The 23,483-nt window shown below is 36.5% G+C and overlaps 1 protein-coding gene across 1 annotated transcript in view; it reads right to left on the bottom strand.

Annotated features, from left to right (window-relative positions):
* Nucleotides 1–8,288: 8,288 nt before the first annotated feature.
* The window catches only part of LOC141330811 (N(6)-adenine-specific methyltransferase METTL4-like), a 16,194-nt gene continuing 999 nt past the window's right edge, over nucleotides 8,289–23,483 (bottom strand). The window contains exons 2-6 of the mRNA XM_073835571.1: nucleotides 23,251–23,320; nucleotides 22,971–23,145; nucleotides 10,873–10,979; nucleotides 10,711–10,796; nucleotides 8,289–8,980 (exon numbers count right to left, since the gene is read on the bottom strand). Coding sequence (XP_073691672.1) covers nucleotides 8,802–8,980; nucleotides 10,711–10,796; nucleotides 10,873–10,979; nucleotides 22,971–23,145; nucleotides 23,251–23,320 — 617 coding nt within the window. The 3' untranslated portion in view covers nucleotides 8,289–8,801. The remainder of the gene's footprint in view (nucleotides 8,981–10,710; nucleotides 10,797–10,872; nucleotides 10,980–22,970; nucleotides 23,146–23,250; nucleotides 23,321–23,483) is intronic.

Here is a 23,483-nt window from a genome sequence, read left to right as displayed (position 1 = left end):
TGTCCTGAACAGTTAAACTGTCTGCTGTTCTTCAGAAAAATCCTTCAGGTCCAACAAATTCTTTGGTTTTCCAGCATTTTTGTGTATTTGAACCCTTTCCAACAATGACTGTATGATTTTGAGATCCATCTTTTCACACTGAGGACAACTGAGGGACTCATATGCAACTATTACAGAAGGTACAAACACTCACTGATGCTCCAGAACGAAAAAACATGCATTAAGAGCCGGGGGTGAAAACTTTTGAACAAAATTAAGATGTGTACATTTTTCTTATTTTGCCTAAATATCTTTTTTTTTTTTTTTTTTAGTACTTCAGAAGCTACGGAAGATACTTAAGAGACAAAATAAGTTAAATTTACCCTGATATTCAAATTCAAAAAGTACTTTTTTTTTTTTTTTTTTTTTTTTAATTCACTATGGATTATATGTAAACATCTTTCATGTGAAATGTCTTATTCAGGTCAGTGCTAAATAAAAAATAACATGCATTTTGCATGATCCTTCTTATTTTGCTAAAATAATTAACATTTAGCAGATTCTGCAAGGTGTATGTAAACTTTTGATCTCAACTGTACATAAAGACGTACTTAAGTCCTACTTAAGTGGGTCAAGAGGCACTAAAGTTTGGTTAATTGCATTTAATATAAGTTTAAACTACATTTTAATTTAAATGCACTTAAAATGCAACAAAACTGGTTATACCAGATAGTTTTGCACTAGACAAAACAGCTTTACTTTCTGTAAAGCTTCTTTGAAATGATGCATATTGTGAAAAGACTGTATTCATTTGAGCATGCACTTCCTGTTTCCTTTTACCATGATACATGAGTTAAAACAAGTAAGAAAAAAATAAGAACAAATCCTGACATATATTTCTGCGTGTACGTGCATCTTTTGGTATACAGATGTGGATGAAATATTTACTGCTTTCCTCACTCTGAGGCATCTGAGACTCCAGTGGGAATGACACGTCCTGATAAACACACAGTTTGCTGTGTTTTGTTACTGAATTATTGAATTGGAGTTTGAATGTAACATCAAAGCAGATTTTTCTTCTCCGTGCATGCCTGACATTTTAATTGAAATTTGTTTAAAAGTGTTTTTTTATTAGGACTGTAAGGTTTTGAATGCTAACAAGCTGACAACATTGACAGGCCTTTCACATTTGAATCTGGACTAAAGCATGGCAGCCCAGTAAAGATTTCTAGATATTGATTGAAAAATGTTCTGCATCTTTACTATTGTTCTTTATAACTGAGATGCAATTTGCAATTCTTAGACGAAAAGTCTGAATTGTGAGAGAAAAAGTCGCTACCTTTATTTATTTTTTTACATTTTGTTCAGAAACATGCTTGTCGCAATTTCACAAATCTGACTTGTTTTCTCACAATTTTGAGTTCATATCTAACAATTCAGACTTCTTAGAATTCCTCAGAATAGTTTTCGAAATTCTGAGTTTATATCTCGCAATTGCAAAAAAGCCACAATTACCTTTTTTTTTTATTCTTTGGTGGAAACAAGCTTGTCATCATTGTCACAATTAGGGCTTTTTTCTTGCAATTTCAAATGTATATCTTACAAATCAGACTTTTTACTTTAGTTGATATTTTCTTTAGTTTCATAATTCTGAAAAGAAAAATCTGAATTGTAAAATGATAACCCAGAATTGCCAGAAAAAAATATATAAACTCATACTTGTGAAGAAAAAAGTCAGAATTGTCAGATTCACTTTTTAAAGTCAATTAACTTTTTATATTTATTGCAAGACATTTTTCTTACAATCCTGAATGTATTCAGACGCTTTTCTTAGAACTCCGCTTATACAGTATCTAGAAATGAGTGTTTATCTTAAAATTCTAAGAAAACAAATCCTAATTTTGAGACATAAACTTTTTTTTTTAAATTTTGCAAATAAGGTTTTGATTTTTTTTAATTCACTGGTGAAAACAAACTTGTCACAGGTCTGCCAATTTTATTTATTTTTTCTTGCAATTCTGAGGAAAAAAGAAGTCAAAATTCTGAATTGTGAGATAAAAAGATAATTACCTAAGAAAAGTCTAATAGAATAATTACCCAATTCCAAATTATGAGATTTAAAATTAAATAACATTAAAATTTTTATTGCTTTTTAATTTTGAGACTTTTTTTCTTGCAAGAGTTTTAGACTTTCTTCTCATAGAATTGTGAGTTTATAGTTTATAGAAATTCTAAGAAGAGAAACCCAAACGGCACTGCATAATATTGAAATTGCAATGAAAAATATTGACGAATAGTTGCAAATAAGTTTACCTATTTATTTTTTGGTCAATAAGTCCATTGAGCATAGTGAGGAAAAAGTCTGAATTGTGAGATAAAAACACAATTACCTTTTTAATTGTTGAGTAAATATTTTTGTCACAATTGGACTATTTCTCAGAATTGCACATTTATACAGTATCTAGAAATTATGAGTTTATATCTTAAGATTCTAAGAAGAAAAGTAGACTTGTGAGATAAAAACACAATTAACCTTTTTAGATTTTTGCAATAAATAAATAGAACATTTTCGTGTCACAATCGGACATGCTTAAACAGTGTCTAGAAACCTTGCAAGAAAAAAGTCCAAATTGTGAGACTTGATCCTGTGGTGGAAATAACCCTCCATATGTATTCTCTCCAAGTTCTTATAGACAGTGTTTTGCTTCATGGTGAAAGGACTTGTATTTCTGTCCTCCATAGGAGACGTCAGACGGCGTGTGGCGCGTCAGATCCTGTCAGCAGAAAGAGCTCCACGGGGTCGGAGGTCAACAGGAGTGACAAGCACGTCTCGCTGAGAGGCATTCTGGGACATTTGCCCTTCTTCAGACTGAGAAAGAACCCCTGGTGCCACTGTGGGCAGATACACACTCCACAGTCACAACACAAATATACACTAATAAAGGTCTCCTCGTCTTTTTCTTTATTTCTACCAAAATGGCACACATAGAGGCAGAGATATGTACGAATCCTATTTCTTCAAGCATCTTGGAGACATTGCCATGTTCTTCTGGATTAAAATAAAGGTTTATTTCTACCAAAACGGATTTAGTCTACCTCAGTTTGCTCTGTTTCTTCATGTAATCCCAGTCGGACTGGATGATGGTGAGATTAGATCTCATACAAAAATCTCATTGGATTATTACAAAATTGCTATTTAAAAAGGTCATCGGGTGCAAAACTAACTTTTCCATGTTGTTTGAACATTAATGTGTGTTGGTAGTTTGTGTACACAACCACCCTACAATGATAAAAATCCACTCAGTGGTGGTTTTTTAATCTTTAAAAGTAATATCCCCTTTTTAAAATTTGGTCATTCTCAGTTTCTTGAAACTTGTGATGAGATACATTTGATTGACATGAGCGTCGTACCTTAGCCCCGCCCTCACTGGGCTGAAACAGTCCCAATACGATCGCCATTGTGTGATTTAGGCGAGAGGAAGACTCTAATTGAGCGATTGAGGTGTTCTGTTGTTGGATGTAATAATGCATTTGTCATTTTCTCCCGACACCTGAGCCGCTGAAGATGCAGAGGTTTAACGCTACTTTCGTTTTTTAAAAGGAAAGCGCCGATCCCGATCTACATATGCGTCTATGTTCGTGTGAATCGTTCCTGATGCAGCTTCACCCACAGCAGAAGTAAGTATAAGGGTTCCCAGAGAGGGGCGGAGCGAGCAGAGCTCATTTGCATTTAAAGGGGCCATGTCTTAAAATGAGCTGAAAATTTGCAGAGCTGATTTTGACAAGGTAAAAAGGTGTTTTTTACACTACTACTGAGAATTTTTAGCCAAAGTATATTAGAGACTTTTCATTAAGACCCTAAAGAATATTGTGGATTTGTGGGCATCCGATGACCCCTTTAGTTATTCTTCTTCTTCTGACATTTCTGACTGCTCCTGCTAGAGCTTTAACTCTACAAACTCTAAACTCAGGCCAGATCTTCAGACTGATCTGACTCCAGTTGCTGTCTCTTTTATAACTGATCAGAATTACGGTTTTCCTAAAAATGACGATTAAACCTAGGAAAAATCCCATAGACTTACATTGACGGAATCTATCTAACCAAGCCTAGCAACTAGAGTCATGTTAAAGTGCTAACGATACTAGAAACATGCTAGTAACATGCTAATCATGCTAACAACAGGCTAGTAATGATAACATCATCTTAGCAGCATTCTAATCATGCTAGGTAACATGCTAGTAACATGCTAATAACTTGTTAATCAAGCTAGAAACATGTTAACTTGCTTATTGTTAGAAACATGCTATCAAATGCTAATCGTGTTAATCATGCTAACAGCATGCTAGTAACATGCTAATCTTGTTATAAATAAGTTAACCACATGCTGTATGTTATGAACATGCTAATAACTTGCTAATCGTGCTAGTAATGCTAACATCTGGCTAGTAGGGTTACCACTTTTAATACAAATAAATAAGGGACGCATACTGTTTGGAGGGGGGGGGGGGCTAAAGTTTTTTTTGGCCTATGGTAAAAGTATAGTAGTATCCGTGTGTTTTTTTTTTTTTTTTTTTTTGGGGGGGGGGCATTTTGATTACAATTTGTTTAACCAAAATGTTACTACAAAAACCATAAAGTGTAGCAAACCCTTTGTTAATTTGTGGTTACCATAGTTTAACTATAGTAGCCTAACCATGGTTTTTGGTTTTTAGTGAAAACATGGTTAATTTTTGTAAGGGCCATATTGTTGCTAGCCATAGCTCCCTCTAAACTTGTTATAAAACAATGTGAATATTTGTCTGCTAAGTTCCAACTCTTTACAACAGTTATGTAATTTTGTTAATTTTGCAGCAAACTGACTAGTATTGATAATATTTGCAAGCAGTTTAATGCTTAACTAAGTAAACAAAGACAAAACTACAATAGTCTATTTACAAATGTATCTGACCTGTAAATGATGTCCTGAACAGGACAGTTTTGCCTCTCTGCTATTATTTTGGCGGACGCGCGGATGGGCGGAGCGAGCGTGCGCGAGGCGAATTGCATTGTCAGTCAAGACGAACCGGATTACGATTTATTAAGAGTTTTATTATTGAATGGCGAATTTGGAAATAACCACTTTAGTACATTCGGCAGGCAACAGAAACAACAATATATATAAAAATAAAATATAAATAAAAAAAATGGCAGCGGGCCAAATTGGCTGCTAGGCCACCGGGAATTCTCCCGCCGGTTCTCCCGATGCGATGGCCAGTCCGCCCCTGAAAGGAACCTTTCTTGCGTTTAAGCTCTGAAACTTTAAGACGCGGGGGGTTACCTGGAGAAGCATCTTCTGCCATTTTTAGACTTGGCAGGCTCTATTTAAAAGACCCGCCCTCTTCACTGGACAGTTAAAAAGACTAATCAAACTAACGATGACATCAAGTATTACCCAATCAAAAGTAGGAAAGGAGGCATCTTCATAAAATGCGTGTGGGATGCATGAGACGCTGCTTTAAAAAAATGATAAAAAAAAAATACGGGACAAAACCCATCCCGTATTGATTCAAAACGGGATGATTCCGTATTTTTAAGGGACGGGTGGCAACCCTACTGGCTAGTGACATGCTAATCATGCTAGAAACATGAGAGTGCCTTGCTAATCGTGCTAGTAATGCTAAAATCGTGCTAGCTACGTGCAGAGTACCTTGCTAATCATGCTAGCAACACGTTAGTAGCATGCTAATCATGTTAGAAACATGCTAACAACATGTTAATCATGCTAGCCACATGTTAGTAATATGCTAATCTTTCGTCATTCTCTCCAAAAGTTTTCACCCCCGGCTCTTTATGCATGTTTTTTCCTTCTGGAGCATCAGTGAGTGTTTGAACCTTCTGTAATAGTTGCATATGAGTCCCTCAGTTGTCCTCAGTGTGAAAAGATGGATCTCAAAATCATACAGTCATTTTTGGAAAGGGTTCAAATACACAAAAATGATGAAAAACCAAAGAATTTGTGGGTCCTGAAGGATTTTTCTGAAGAACAGCAGGCAGTTTAACTGTTCAGGACAAACAAGGGACTCATGAACAACTATCACTAAAAAAAACACGCACAGTATTAAGAATCAAGGGTATGAAAACTTTTGAATGGGGTCATTTTATATATTCAACTATTTTTTCTTGTGGACTATATGTGAATATCTTTCATGTGAAATATCTTATTCAAGTCAGTACTAAATAAAAAAATATTTTATTTCATTATTTTATTCTTACTGAGCTTCCTTACAAGTTTCACAATTCGCCACGTCTGTGTGAAATTACGGCTGATACTAAAATGGACAAAATGTCTGATTGTTTTGATGAAACAGAGCTGCAGAATACACAAAGAGCCTGTTCTCATTAATAAGGGTTATTTGAGGTGGAAATGTCACGCCGTGGATCTCAGTCATGCATCAGAGATTTTATTTTCTTCTCCTGTCGATCATAGAATTTACAATTCTATGTCCATCTGTCTCAGTTGACAGAATGTCAAACCTCATAGAAGCACAAACAACTGTCAGAAATTCAGATAAACAAAGACTCCTATTGAGCAAAACTAATTTGTAAGCAAGAAACTACATTAATCAGCTATGGCATTTATTCAGACAAGTTTTACTTATTGTAATATCAAAAAATTAGGAGATTATTAATAATATTTAGTAATAAGGCATGTTTTTGGTCGGTCTTATAATTAAAAATAATACAACCTGTATAACTTGAGTGAGAGTTATATGAATAAAAACAAAATAACACAAATGCTAAATTGTGGAAACAAAACTGAAGAAACAACAGAACTAATTAACACATATAAAATGCATATACATTTTAATGGCAATTATCAGCATATATCCAATGTAAACATGCTTTACAGTTAAGATTTTAATATAAAACATCTTCAATGTCTTTTGCTAGTGTCCAAAGTGCAGGTGCATTGGTCAAAAACTAACAAAATATCTCTAGGCCATAACATTTCTAAAACCTACACTACCAGTCAAAAGTTTTTGAACACTAAGATTATTAAAGTTTTTTTTTTTTTTTAAAAAGTCTCTTTTGCCTCCCAAGCCTGCATTTATTTGATCCAAAGTACAGCAAAAACAGTAAAATTTTGAAATATTTGTACTATTTAAAATAACTGCTTTTGATTTGAATACATTTAAAAAATTAATTTATTCCTGTGAATTCAAAGCTGAATTTTCAGCATCATTACTCCAGTCTTCAGTGTCACACGATCCTTCAGAAATCACTCTAATATACCGATTTGCTGCTCAGTAAACATTTATTATTCTTATTCTTATTATCATCAATATTTAAGTCATTTAAGTCATATTTTTTGATCAATAGAAAGCTCCAAAGATAGCATTTACGTAAAGAAGTTATATAAATTACTAGTTTTATTTAGCAAGGATGCTTTAAATTGATCAGAAATTATAAAAAAAAGAGATATTTATAATGTTACAAAATATTTCTATTTCAGATAAATGCTGTTCAAAATAAATGCTGTGCAAATAATTCTACTCATCTGTTTTCAACATGATAATAATAAATGTTTTGTCAAATCAGTATATCAGAATGATTTCTGAAGGATCATGTGACTGAAGTAATGATGCTGAAAATTCAGCTTTGAAATCACAGGAATAAATTATATTTTAAAATGTGTTCAAATAGAAAACAGTTACTTCAATTAGTCAATTTTTTACCATTTTTGCTGTACTTTAGATCAAATAAATGCAAGCTTGGTGAGCAGAAGAGACTTCTTTAAAAAAAAAAATTCTAGTTCAAAAACATCTGACTGGTAGTGTGCACTAAAAATGTTTTTTTAAAAACAAGAAATATTATTAGCAGGGCAAGTACAAAACCCAGATCGCATATTTTTGTGGAGTTCAAAAATATTGTTGCTTCTGTCTGGTATTAAAATACACTGTTCAGATGAAGACACAACTGTATTGCATCCAACATACCTGTATTAAAGGATTAGTTCACTTCCAGAACAAAAACTGACAGATAATGTACTCACCCACTTGTCATCCAAGATGTTTACGTCTTTCTTTCTTCAGTCGTAAAGATATTGTTTTTGAGGAAAACATTTCAGGATTTTTCTCATATAGTGGACTTCAATGGTGCCCTGAGTTTGAACTTCCAGAATTCAGTTTAAATGCAGCTTCAAAGCGCTCTAAATGATCCCAGCTGAGGAAGTAGGGTCTTATCTAGCGAAAAGATTGGATATTTTCTAAAAAAAAAAAAAAAAAAAAAAAAAAAAAAAATTACAATTTATTTAGTTTTTAACCTCAAACACTCCTCTTGTCTAGCCAGTTAGGGTATGTCGACAAACTCAAATCTCATTGGCGTTCGACGTTCTTTGCATATTCACTTCTGCAGCGATGTGGGACAAATTTGAAGTTGGAGGAGAAAAGGAGAGTTTTTCGACATACCCTAACTGTATTGAACCGGAATACACAGTTCACCCAGATCTAGACAAGATGATAAGACCCTTCTTCCTTGTCTGGGATCGTTCAGAGCCCTTTGAAGCCGCATTTAAACCGCATTTTGAAAGTTCAAACTCAGGGGCACCATAGAAGTCCACTATATGGAGAGAAATCCTGAAATGTTTTCCTCAAAGAACAATTTCTTTACAACTGAAGAAAGAAAGACGGGAACATCTTGGATGAGAAGAGGGTGAGTACATTATCTGTACATTTTTGTTCTGGGAATGAACTACTCCGTTAATAATGTCCACTGAATGCAGTTAACTAATTGAAAGTTTACACCATAAAATATTGGGCTTCCCTATATGACAGTCCATGAGCTACTGTGTAATTGGCGTCTCGGATGTCTTGGATGGCTCCTCGGCTCTCTCTCTGGTGAAATAGCTGCTGTGCTGGAACTTGATGACTTCGTTTCCCCAACTGGTCCAATCGCACTGAAGACTTCGGGCAAACAACTCCAGACACTTGGGCTTGGGGCTAATGTAGGGCTTTAACACAGCTGTAGTACAACAGAGAAAGAATCAGCACCAAACCTATAAATCTTGTCAATACTCTTTTTGTAACACAATTGACCACATGCACAGATTACTTCCTTGTTTTAGACAAGCCAGCTCTGTCATTTCTGGTCAACAGTACTGAGCCGTAATAGCAGTGTACTTTGCTCATTTTCTACATAATCAATTCACAATCAAAGAAAAGTTTGTTTGTCTAAGAGGGCCAAACGACAAACATGAGTTGAACAAAATTACGCGAGTAAATCTGCTAAATATGAGCGAGTCATTGCTATGATTGACAGTAATAACCGAACAAAACATCTGACAAGCTGATGTCAAAAATCGAGCTGCAGTAGTAACAAGTTTGTGATTGTTAAATATAGGCTATTTATATGGATTCATATTGAGTGCATTATGTCATTCTTATAGCCTTAATATTTAACATTTAATTTGTAGTGACCTATAAGTGTTTAAATAATTCACCCTTATAAGCTGTTTGTGTCTGAGCTTATTTTATTTTATTGACTTTCTGCACTTGCTATACTATATACTTCAGTGTGGTAAAAGTGCTAACATTTGTTAACCAACTATTTTATAATAAATCGAAAAGCAAGACTTGAAAAAACTAGAGATTTGAAATGGCAGCTGCAGCCAATGATTGATCCTCTGCTGCCATCTTCTGGTTGTATGGGTCATTTCAAGTCAATTTCCTCTTAAAAAGTCATTGTTTTCCATAAAAATATTTCTTTTCCATGTCGTCTTTATGAATGAAGAGTGAATCTTTGAAGTGCATTTTATTGCACAGCTGTAAATTAAAAAATTAATGAAGGCTTTAAAATATCGCGAGATTTTAAAAATGTGTTCATGACTATGAAGGCAAGTTACTGATTATCAAGAATACGATTAAGATGTCCTTGAAGAGAAGCATCACTAACATTATGATAGTGTTTAGCTGTCAGCATTTCAATGTCTAACTATGCAGGTACACTCCTGGGATTAGCAGGCTCCGCATTTTAATGATATGTTGTTAAATAATATGAAACTGAGTGTTCATGCCGTTACCATTATTTACGACGTTGCAATTATTACTTTTCTCAGTTTCTGATAAGAGCGAGACAGTAGAGGAGTCTCAAGAGTGTCCATCTATATGTGACCCTGGACCACAAAACCAGCAATAAGGTTAAATTTTTACAAAACTGAGATGTATACATCACATGAAAGCTCAATAAATAAGCTTTCTATTGATGTATGGTTTGTTAGGATAGGACAATATTTGGTCGAGATACTTCTATATGAAAATCAGGAATCTGAGGGTGCAAAAAAATCTAAATACTGAGAAAATCACCTTTAAAGTTGTCCAAATTAAGTTCTTAACAATGCATATTACTAATCAAAAATTACATTTTGATATATTTACAGTAGAAATTTTACAAAAAATCTTCATGGAACATGATCTTTACTTAATTTCCTAATGATTTTTGGCATAAAAGAAAAATCAAAAATTTGGACCCATGCAATGTATTTTTGGCTATTGCTACAAATATACCCCAGCGACTTAAGACACATACAAAATGAGCTTATCATTGTCATTATGCGCAAGATCTAAAGAACGCTCCGTGCATATGATCAATTATGTGTCTAAGATATTATATGTAGTGTGCACTAAAATAAAAGTAGCTGCTTTGACTGCAGAATCACAGATCTAATAACAGTGACATGTTTTAAGTGTGTGCACCTGATAATGAAGGCTTATGGGAGTGCAGGACTGACGGGACGCTGATTAGGAGCCGCTGCTCTGGAAGACCCTCCGCTGTTGAAGACCTGCAACATACAATGAGTTTTAGATCATAAAGAGATGGAAGAAAGAAAATGTTAACGGGACACAAACACACATTACCTGACTGACTGATCAGTGGCAGATCGGTACCTGCCCAGCACCAGCACTTCGTAAGGTTTCTTGTGTGGCGAATCCAGAGGAAACACAAACTCTCCTGATCGGGTCACCTGGAGATTCAGACAGACTTGTCTTCACTACAACTGGAGACTTTTACTTTCAATGATAACATGTTACATTATTTCAATAATCCTTTTCAGTTTCATTTTTAGTCATTTTTCACATGTAGTATTTTCATCTTTAATCTAATCCTCTGGTGGTCTTTTATGTAAGATTGTTTCTGCTTGTTTAAACTTCTGCTAAAAAAAACTTCTCAAAATTCTCTCTTTGTGAGTTTATATCGCACAATTGAGAAGTTTTTCTTTAGAATTGTGAGATATAAAGTCAGACTTCTAAGGTAATTACCTTATTTTTATTTATTATTCTGTGGTAGAAACAAGCTTCCATAGTCTTCTGCCATTTCAGACCAAAAAAAATTGGGTTTTACATTTTTTTACTTCATTGGAATGGTGTGAAAATTGGTGACTTTCGTGATACTTGCCATAATAAAAAAGAATGTGAACATAAGGCTAAATGATCTTTAGTAAATAGTCACACACGTGATCTTCACTGTCAAAAATGCCCACTATAGGAAATAAATGGCAATACAGAGCAATCTACAAATCAGCCATGACGATGTAGTCTAAAAAAAAACCTAATTAAATAAAATATTTGTCATTCCATGCATTGCATTTTAAACACATTTGCTCCATTTTTTTACCCAAACATTGCATTTACTGAAAATAAACTAAAATATGTTTGTATTATTTTTAATTTTTTGTATAAAAACAAATGGTGCATCAGAGGTAAATATTGTCTAGTGCCATGAAATTCCCTCAAAACTAAATTTTAAAGAATAAATATTATTGAAACAAAACATGCTACATTCATTTAATTTGAAAATATGTTTTTTTAATTTATGTTACTTTTTTTTAATTTGCATTCAGTTGCAGAAACAAGCCTCTGTAATCTTTGGCTATTTTAGACCAAAACCAAATTAGGTTTTGAATATTTTACTATATCAGAATGGTATGAAATTTGGTAAAAATATATAAAAGTATAAATTGCTATATTTGCAGACATAATTAGAAAATGTAAAAAAATATGAGTGCAATTTTTGAGGGTACAATCTACAGACCAAATGTGACCCTGGACCACAAAACCAGTCATAAAGGGAAATCAATTTCAGAAAATCTCATAAACTTTCTGAAATTGAGATTGATACATCATCTGAAAGCTGAATAAAACATTCTATTGATGTATGGTTTGTTAGGATTAGACTATATTTGGCCGAGATACAACTATTTGAAAATTTTGAATCAAAATACTGAGAAAACCGCCTTTAAAGTTGTTCAAATGAAGTTCTTAGCAATGCATATTACTAATCAAAAATTAAGATATATTTACGCCAGGAAATTTACAAAATGTCTTCATGGCACATGATCTTTACTTAATAACCTAATGATTTTAGAAAAATCAATCATTTCGACCCATACAATGAATTTTTGGCTATTGCTACAAATATACCTGTTCGACTTATGAGTTATGACTGCTTTGTTATTTAGTCTGATTTAGGCTGAATACCAAAGGGTTAATGCTGTCTTTTCCTCCTAATCAGCATTCATTTATTTATTTTTTATAAAAATAAATGGTGCATCATTTAGAGGTAAATACATTCAAGTGCCATTAAAGCCCCTCAAAACACAACATTTAAAAAAATAAATATTATTTAAACAAAAGATGCTACATTCATTTCATTTGAAAATATAGATTTTTAATTATTTATCTTCGTTCAGTTTCAGAAACAAGCCTCTATAATCTTTGGCTATTTAAGACAAAAAAAGAAAAGAAAAGAAAGACTTTGCATATTTTACTATATCGGAATGGTATGAAATTTGGTGATTTTTTAAGTGGCTATATGTGTGGACCTGATTATAAAATATTAAAAATATGACCTAACAGCGCAATTTTTGAGGGTACAATCTACAGAAGCAGTCACAAAGGTCAATTTACTGAAATTGAGATTTATACATCATCTGAAAGCTGACAATATAGACAATAATTTGCTGAGATACAACTATTTGAAAATCTAGAATTAAAATACTGAGAAAATCACCTTTAAAGTTGTCCAAATGAAGTTCTTAGCAATGCATATTACTATTCAAAAATTAAGTTTTGACATTTATGGTAGGACATTTACAAAATATCTTCATGGAACAATAACTTAATATCCTAATGATTTATGCCATTTTTGGCTGTCTTTTCCTCCTAATCAGCATTTTATTTTTTTTTAAATAAATGGTGCATCACTTAGAGGTAAATATTGTCTAGTGCCATTAAAGCCTCTCAAAACACATTTTTTTAAAGAATAAATATTATTGAAATAAAACATGCTAAATTCATTTCATTTGAAAATATGTTTTTTTATTTTTTATTTATTTTATTGTTACCTTTTTATTTATTTTCATTCAGTTTAAGAAACAAGCCTCTATAATCTTTGGCTATTTAAGACAAACAAACAAAAAAAGGTTTTGAATATTTTACTATATCGGTATGGTATGAAATTTGATGATTTTTTAAAAAATACAAAAGGTATAAATGGCTATATGTGTGGACCTGATTATAAAATATTAAAAATATGACCTAACAGCGCAATTTTTGAGGGTACAATCTACAGAACAAATGACGCTAGACCACAAAACCAGTCACAAAGGTCAATTTACTGAAATTGAGATTTATATATCATCTGAAAGCTGACAATATAGACAATATTTTGCTGAGATACAACTATTTGAAAATCTAGAATCAAAATACTGAGAAAATCACCTTTAAAGTGGTCCAAATGAAGTTCTTAGCAATGCATATTACTATTCAAAAATGATTTTTGATATATTTATGGTAGGAAATTTACAAAATATCTTCATGGAACAATAACTTAATATCCTAATGATTTATGGCATTTTTGGCTGTCTTTTCCTCCTAATCAGCATTTTATTTATTTTTTATTTTTTAAAATAAATGGTGCATCACTTAGAGGTAAATATTGTCTAGTGCCATTAAAGACCCTCAAAACACATTTTTTTAAAGAATAAATATTATTGAAATAAAACATGCTAAATTAATTTCATTTGAAAATATGTTTTTTTTTTTTTTTTTTTTTTTTTATTGTTACCTTTTTATTTATTTTCATTCAGTTTAAGAAACAAGCCTCTATAATCTTTGGCTATTTAAGACAAACAAACAAAAAAAGGTTTTGAATATTTTACTATATCGGTATGGTATGAAATTTGATGATTTTTTTAAAAATACAAAAGGTATAAATGGCTATATGTGTGGACCTGATTATAAAATATTAAAAATATGACCTAACAGCGTAATTTTTGAGGGTACAATCTACAGAACAAATGACGCTAGACCACAAAACCAGTCACAAAGGTCAATTTACTGAAATTGAGATTTATATATCATCTGAAAGCTGACAATATAGACAATATTTTGCTGAGATACAACTATTTGAAAATCTAGAATCAAAATACTGAGAAAATCACCTTTAAAGTGGTCCAAATGAAGTTCTTAGCAATGCATATTACTATTCAAAAATGATTTTTGATATATTTATGGTAGGAAATTTACAAAATATCTTCATGGAACAATAACTTAATATCCTAATGATTTATGGCATTTTTGGCTGTCTTTTCCTCCTAATCAGCATTTTATTTATTTTTTATTTTTTAAAATAAATGGTGCATCACTTAGAGGTAAATATTGTCTAGTGCCATTAAAGACCCTCAAAACACATTTTTTTTAATAATAAATATTAATGAAATAAAACATGCTACATTCATTTCATTTGAAAACATGTTTTTTTATTTTTTTATTTATTTTATTGTTACCTTATTATTATTTTCATTCAGTTTCAGAAACAAGCCTCTATAATCTTTGGCTATTTAAGACAAAAAAAAAAAAAGGTTTTGAATATTTTACTATATCGGTATGATATGAAATTTGGTGATATTTTTTAAATATAAAAGGTATAAATGTGTTCCCCTGATTATAAAATATTAAAAATATGACCTAACAGCGCAATTTTTGAGGGTACAATCTACAGAACAAATGACGCTGGACCACAAAACCAGTCACAAAGGTCAATTTTCTGAAATTGAGATTGATACATCATCTGAAAGCTGAATAAAACATTCTATTGATGTATGGTTTGTTAGGATTAGACTATATTTGGCCGAGATACAACTATTTGAAAATCTTGAATCAAAATACTGAGAAAATCGCCTTTAAAGTTGTTCAAATGAAGTTCTTAGCAATGCATATTACTATTCAAAAATTAAGTTTTGATATATTTACGCCAGGAAATTTACAAAATGTCTTCATGGCACATGATCTTTACTTAATAACCTAATGATTTTAGAAAAATCAATCATTTCGACCCATACAATGAATTTTTGGCTATTGCTACAAATGTACCTGTTCGACTCATGAGTTATGACTGCTTTGTTATTTAGTCTGATTTAGGCTGAATACCAAAGGGTTAATGCTGTCTTTTCCTCCTAATCAGCATTCATATATTTTTTATAAAAATAAATGGTGCATCATTTAGAGGTAAATACATTCAAGTGCCATTAAAGCCCCTCAAAACACAACATTTAAAAAAATAAATATTATTTAAACAAAATATGCTACATTCATTTCATTTGAAAATATATATTTTTAATTATTTATCTTCGTTCAGTTTCAGAAACAAGCCTCTATAATCTTTGGCTATTTAAGACAAAAAAAGAAAAGAAAAGAAAGACTTTGAATATTTTACTATATCTGTCACACCCTCTGCACGTTCCCTCAGCCCCAATCACCACGATCCTCCACCAACCAGCCAATCACCACCACAGCACACCCGTGAACCATCACCAGAATTCTAATCACCGTCACCTGCACCAGCAATCACCACACCCTTCAAATACTTACCTCATTCACTCACTCACCGGCTGGTATCGAAGTTGCATGGATGCTTCTCTGTGGATCTTCTCCCCCTCCTGTTGTCTCTCCTGTGCTTCTCGTGGATTCTTCTGATGTTCTCCTGTGCTCCCCGTGGATTGCTCTGATGTTCTCCTGTGAAACACGTTAATCGTGTCAGAGGGAAGTGACTGTTGCTAACGCTATGATCCTTATGAACTTGAACTCACCTGTTGTGTTATGTTTGAAGATTTGACCACAGAGACATTATTCACCCGTTTGCACGTGTGTTGAACTGTGCACGTTTGTTAATAAATACCTTGAAAGATACTCACCTTCTCCCTTTGTGTGTGGTCGTGACAGGATACCAGCCCAAAAAGTATTAACTCACCGCGTCACTCATGGAGGCGAGCGCCACTATCACCGAAGACACCCCTGACCCATTTTCGGATATGGTAAACGTCCTTCGTCAATCTCTACCTGCTGCTCCAACGACGATTTCCAACACGCCCCTCTCTCGCCCTATGAGTTATTCCGGAGACCCGGGTGGCTGCAATGGTTTCCTCCTGCAAAGTTCCCTCTATATCGAAGCCAACGCACACCAGTTTCCTAACGAAATTTCTAAGATATCTTTTATGATTTCCCTCCTCACTGGGCAGGCACTTCAATGGGCAGACGCACTCTGGAATTCACGGAGCGACGCTTTAATCTCCTATAATGCTTTCGTTGCCCACTTCAAGGACGTGTTTGGAGCTGTGCTCACTCCCCTTTCCGTACACGATGAACTGATCACTCTGAATCAAGGTGCGTCCAATATTCACGAATACACCCTGCGCTTCCGCTCCCTAGCGGCCACCAGTGGTTGGAACCAAATCGCTCTCCTAGCAGCCTACCGTAAGGGGCTTAAACCCCAGATCCGCAAGCATATGGTCATTTACGATGACAACGTACCGCTGGAAACCTTTATTAAGAAGGCAGTAGGCATCTCTCAACATCTCTCAGCATGTCCTTCTACAAAGTCTGTACCTAGCTTCCCTCCACTTCGAACACCGTCACCCCAACGAGATGCGGAAGAACCTATGATTACGGACTCCTATCGCCTGGATCCTGCGGAGAGGAAACGACGAATTAATAATCGTCTGTGCCTATATTGTGGAGAAGCCTCTCACTTCATCAGTGCCTGTCCAGTCCGCCCGCCTCGTCCAATGGTGAGTACTGTATCTATTACTCCGGCCATGTCTCTCTTACCCCATATTACCGCTGAACTAATAGTAAACTCTCGTACTCTCCCCATCTATGTGCTCGTGGATTCCGGAGCGGCTGGCAATTTTGTTTCATCACACTTCATTGCTAAATATCGAATTCCCACCGTTCAAAATGAGGTCACATACCAAATTACCACAATCCAAAACTCACCATTGGGCGATGGTAAGATATCTCACCGGACCAGAAAAGTGACCCTCGTCTCCCAACACAACCACCGTGAACATCTAACCCTCCTAGTACTCCCGCGAGCCAACGTGGATGTCATCCTGGGCAGACCATGGCTCATTAAGCACCAACCCCGCATAGATTGGAGCACAGGAGAGGTCCTGGAGTGGGGCAAAACGTGCAGGAACCACGGCTACCATCCTTCCTCGTCGGATGCAGAGTCTCCATACCATCCTATCCCTCTGCACGCCACCACCATAGAGAGCCCTGCCACTCAATCCACCACCGCCATTCCCCCCGTCTATCAGTCTTTCACCGATGTCTTCAGCAAGGAACGGGCCACACAACTACCACCGCACCGGCCCTGGGATTGTAGTATCGACCTGCTGCCAGGCGCCAAACTACCCCACGGGAAGATCTACCCCCTCTCACGTCCTGAGCAGGAGGCCATGGAGAATTACATCCAGGAGGCTCTCCAACAGGGGTTCATCAGACCTTCCACGTCCCCAGCAGCATCCAGTTTCTTCTTCGTCCCCAAGAAGGATGGCGGGCTCAGACCCTGCATTGACTACCGGGTGCTCAACGACGCCACGGTGAAATTCGCCTATCCACTTCCTCTAGTGCCAGCTGCCTTGGAGGAACTACGGGAAGCCCACATCTTCACCAAACTCGACCTCCGCAGTGCGTACAACCTGATCCGTATCCGAGAAGGAGATGAGTGGAAAACCGCCTTCATCACCCCGACCGGTCACTATGAATATCAGGTGATGCCCTATGGCCTGGCTAACAGTCCTTCCGTATTTCAGAATTTCATGAACGAAATCTTCCGCGACTACCTCCATCGATTCGTAATCATCTACATTGACGATATCCTCATTTACTCACGTAACCTAAAGGAACATCAAGACCACGTCCGCCAGGTTCTCCAACGCCTCCGTGAGTACCAACTCTATCTGAAATTAGAAAAATGTGAATTCCATCAGCCCTCCATCTCCTTTCTCGGATACGTGATCACTGCGGAGGGAGTTCGTATGGAAGCCGGTAAGGTGGACGCAGTGGCCAAGTGGGCGGAGCCCAGGACGGTGAAGGAGCTTCAGCGTTTCTTAGGCTTCGCTAACTTCTACCGACGCTTTATAAAAAACTATAGCCTCCTATCGGCTCCACTCACTTCCCTCTTAAAGGGAGGACGCCGGGTACTACAGTGGACTCCAGAGGCTCAGCAAGCCTTCGACCGTCTAAAGCTGATGTTCACCACCGCTCCTATCCTCAAGCACCCCGACCCTTCAAGGCCCTTCGTGGTGGAAGTTGATGCGGCGGACGTAGGCGTAGGAGCTGTGCTGTCCCAGTGGTCTGATGAACCCCGATCCCTCCATCCGTGTGCGTACTATTCCAAGAAACTCACCCCAGCCGAGCAGAATTATGGAATTGGAGACCGCGAACTGCTGGCAATAAAGCTCGCCCTCGAAGAGTGGCGGCACTGGTTGGAAGGAGCCCAGTTCCCCTTCACCGTAATAACCGACCACAAGAACCTCCAGTACATTCAGCACGCCAAGAGACTAAATGCCCGTCAAGCTCGCTGGTCACTATTCTTTGCCCGATTCGATTTCAACATTACTTACCAACCCGGCCACAAAAACACCAAAGCAGACGCCCTATCACGTATGTACTCACCTGAACCTACCTCTGACGATCCTGATCCAATTCTACCCCCATCTGTCTTTCTCGCACCCATACTATGGCAGCTGGATGAAGATATACGAGCCGCCACCTTCGAGGAACCTGCACCACCGGAGCTTCCCCCGGGTCGTGTCTATGTCCCAAGCCGTCTCAGACCCCTTCTGCTGGATAGTACGCACACGTCCCCCGGCTCAGGACATCCTGGCAGCAGGCGAACCCTCTCGCTCCTCCAGCAGAAATATTGGTGGCCCAACATGAGCAGGGAAGTGGAACGGTACGTCCAAGGATGTTCGGTCTGCGCCGTTAACACAACCCCACGCCGCTTACCTGAAGGTAAATTACAACCATTACCTATTCCCCGCCGACCCTGGACACACTTGGGCATTGACTTCGCCACAGACCTGCCCCCCTCTCAGGGTTACACCACAATTTTAGTGGTAGTCGATCGATTCTCAAAAGCTTGCAAATTAATACCTCTCAAAGGTCTCCCCACAGCACTAGAAACCGCAGAAGCACTGTTCCACAATGTATTCCGGAACTTCGGACTCCCAGAAGACATCGTGTCCGATCGGGGACCCCAATTCATTTCCAGGGTCTGGCGGGCCTTCTTCCAACTCCTGGGTACCACAGTCAGCCTGTCATCCGGATATCACCCTCAAACGAACGGGCAGACCGAACGGAAAATACAGGAAATCTCCCGCTACCTTCGGACGTACTGTTCCCAACATCAAAACACCTGGAGCCAGTATCTACCGTGGGCTGAGTATGCGCAAAATTCCCTCCGTCAAACCTCTACTGGTCTAACCCCATTCCAATGTATTCTAGGTTATCAACCAGCTCTGTTTCCATGGACTGGAGAGTCCTCCGAGGTGCCCGCGGTAGATCACTGGTTCCGAGAGAGCGAGAGGGTGTGGGACTCAGCGCACGTCCATCTCCAGCGGGCAGTACGGAGGCATACGGAACACGCCAACCGTCGTAGGCTACCCAACCCAGTTTACCTCCCCGGGGACCAAGTATGGCTGTCCACTCGAGACATACGCCTCCGGCTGCCCAGCAGGAAGCTGAGTCCCCGCTACATAGGGCCCTTCACCGTGCACTCACAAATCAACCCTGTCACCTACCGTCTAAACCTACCTCCACATTACAGAATCGCTCCCTCGTTTCACGTTTCCCTACTCAAACGCCACACTGAACCCCTGTTCCCTTCCTCCACAGAATCGGAGTCACCTCCTCCTCCCGACCCGCCAGAGATCCTTGGAGATAACATCTACCAAGTCCAAGAAATCCTAGACTCCCGGCGGCGGAACGGCCAGCTCCAGTACCTAGTGGACTGGGAGGGGTTCGGACCCGAGGAGAGATCGTGGATACCCCGTGACGACATCCTGGACCCGACTCTCCTCGAGGAATTCCACCGCCAACATCCCGAACGCCCAGCTCCCAGAGGTCGTGGTCGTCCCCGTCGCCGTTCTTGGGTGCCAGGAGTCACCCGTGGAGGAGGGGGTGATGTCACACCCTCTGCACGTTCCCTCAGCCCCAATCACCACGATCCTCCACCAACCAGCCAATCACCACCACAGCACACCCGTGAACCATCACCAGAATTCTAATCACCGTCACCTGCACCAGCAATCACCACACCCTTCAAATACTTACCTCATTCACTCACTCACCGGCTGGTATCGAAGTTGCATGGATGCTTCTCTGTGGATCTTCTCCCCCTCCTGTTGTCTCTCCTGTGCTTCTCGTGGATTCTTCTGATGTTCTCCTGTGCTCCCCGTGGATTGCTCTGATGTTCTCCTGTGAAACACGTTAATCGTGTCAGAGGGAAGTGACTGTTGCTAACGCTATGATCCTTATGAACTTGAACTCACCTGTTGTGTTATGTTTGAAGATTTGACCACAGAGACATTATTCACCCGTTTGCACGTGTGTTGAACTGTGCACGTTTGTTAATAAATACCTTGAAAGATACTCACCTTCTCCCTTTGTGTGTGGTCGTGACAATATCGGAATGGTATGAAATTTGGTGATTTTTTAAGTGGCTATATGTGTGGACCTGATTATAAAATATTAAAAATATGACCTAACAGCACAATTTTTGAGGGTACAATCTACAGAAGCAGTCACAAAGGTCAATTTACTGAAATTGAGATTTATACATCATCTGAAAGCTGACAATATAGACAATAATTTGCTGAGATACAACTATTTGAAAATCTAGAATTAAAATACTGAGAAAATCACCTTTAAAGTTGTCCAAATGAAGTTCTTAGCAATGCATATTACTATTCAAAAATTAAGTTTTGACATATTTATGGTAGGACATTTACAAAATATCTTCATGGAACAATAACTTAATATCGTAATGATTTATGCCATTTTTGGCTGTCTTTTCCTCCTAATCAGCATTTTATTTATTTTTAAATAAATGGTGCATCACTTAGAGGTAAATATTGTCTAGTGCCATTAAAGCCTCTCAAAACACATTTTTTTAAAGAATAAATATTATTGAAATAAAACATGCTAAATTCATTTCATTTGAAAATATGTTTTTTTATTTTTTATTTATTTTATTGTTACCTTTTTATTTATTTTCATTCAGTTTAAGAAACAAGCCTCTATAATCTTTGGCTATTTAAGACAAACAAACAAAAAAAGGTTTTGAATATTTTACTATATCGGTATGGTATGAAATTTGATGATTTTTTAAAAAATACAAAAGGTATAAATGGCTATATGTGTGGACCTGATTATAAAATATTAAAAATATGACCTAACAGCGTAATTTTTGAGGGTACAATCTACAGAACAAATGTGACCCTGGACCACAAAACCAGTCACAAAGGTCAATTTACTGAAATTGAGATTTATATATCATCTGAAAGCTGACAATATAGACAATATTTTGCTGAGATACAACTATGTGAAAATCTAGAATCAAAATACTGAGAAAATCACTTTTAAAGTTGTCCAAATGAAGTTCTTAGCAATGCATATTACTAATCAAAAATTAAGTTTTGATATATTTATGGTAGGAAATTTACAAAATATCTTCATGGAACAATAACTTAATATCCTAATGATTTATGGCATTTTTGGCTGTCTTTTCCTCCTAATCAGCATTTTATTTATTTTTTATTTTTTAAAATAAATGGTGCATCACTTAGAGGTAAATATTGTCTAGTGCCATTAAAGACCCTCAAAACACATTTTTTTTAATAATAAATATTAATGAAATAAAACATGCTACATTCATTTCATTTGAAAACATGTTTTTTTATTTTTTTATTTATTTTATTGTTACCTTATTATTATTTTCATTCAGTTTCAGAAACAAGCCTCTATAATCTTTGGCTATTTAAGACAAAAAAAAAAAAAGGTTTTGAATATTTTACTATATCGGTATGATATGAAATTTGGTGATATTTTTTAAATATAAAAGGTATAAATGTGTTCCCCTGATTATTAAATATTAAAAATATGACCTAACAGCGCAATTTTTGAGGGTACAATCTACAGAACAAATGACGCTGGACCACAAAACCAGTCACAAAGGTCAATTTACTGAAATTGAGATTTATACATCATCTGAAAGCTGACAATATAGACAATATTTTGCTGAGATACAACTATTTGAAAATCTAGAATCAAAATACTGAGAAAATCACCTTTAAAGTCGTCCAAATGAAGTTCTAATACTATTCAAAAATTAAGTTTTGATATATTTATAGTTAGAAATGTACAAAATATCTGCATGGCACATGATTTTTACTTAATATCCTAATGATTTTTGGCATAAAAGAAAAATCAACAATTTTGACCCATACCATGTATTTTTGGCTATTGCTCCAAATATACCTGTTCAACTTGTGACATATTAGGGTTGTTATTTATTCTGTTTAGGCTGAATACCAAAGAGTTATTGCTGTCTCTTCCTCCTAATCAGGATTTTATTTTTCCTCTTTTTGTGAAGCTATGGTTGTGTCTACCTTCACCCAGAGCCATTCTGCCAGCACTTCAACCTCCCAATACGGGTACAGCTCTTCTTTGACAAAACGCAGGTGCTTTGCCCGATTAGTTACCCACGTAACCAGCAAACACTCTGGAGCAGCCAGTGCCGGCACAGGAAGCTGCTTGAGCTGAGAGGATGGCAGAGAGCTGTATCTGTCAATCACAGCAGGATATCAACGTCAGTCCACAGCAGTGTCTATTACAGGCTTAGAATTAATCATTTCATAGTCATAGAACAGGTACGGAATACACTTATACCTGTTGCTTCTTTTGACAGATTTGTTTTCCCATGGTGGATCAAGGACTATAAGATCATATTTGTCTCCATCTGTAGGCAAAAAATAGCAATACAACACTAATGGATCAACATAATGAGGAAGAACAAAATGTTGCAAAATAGCATATAAAATAAAATACCTACAATATCCAAAATAAAAGTGATAATAGTAGATAATAATATTAAAAAGATGGACAAAATCATATTTGAAACC

The sequence above is a fragment of the Garra rufa genome, chromosome 3 (assembly GCF_049309525.1).
Source record: "Garra rufa chromosome 3, GarRuf1.0, whole genome shotgun sequence".
Lineage (NCBI taxonomy): Eukaryota > Metazoa > Chordata > Actinopteri > Cypriniformes > Cyprinidae > Garra > Garra rufa.
The sequence above is the reverse complement of the archived record's forward strand: the minus strand, read 5'-3'. Positions and strand labels throughout refer to the sequence as shown.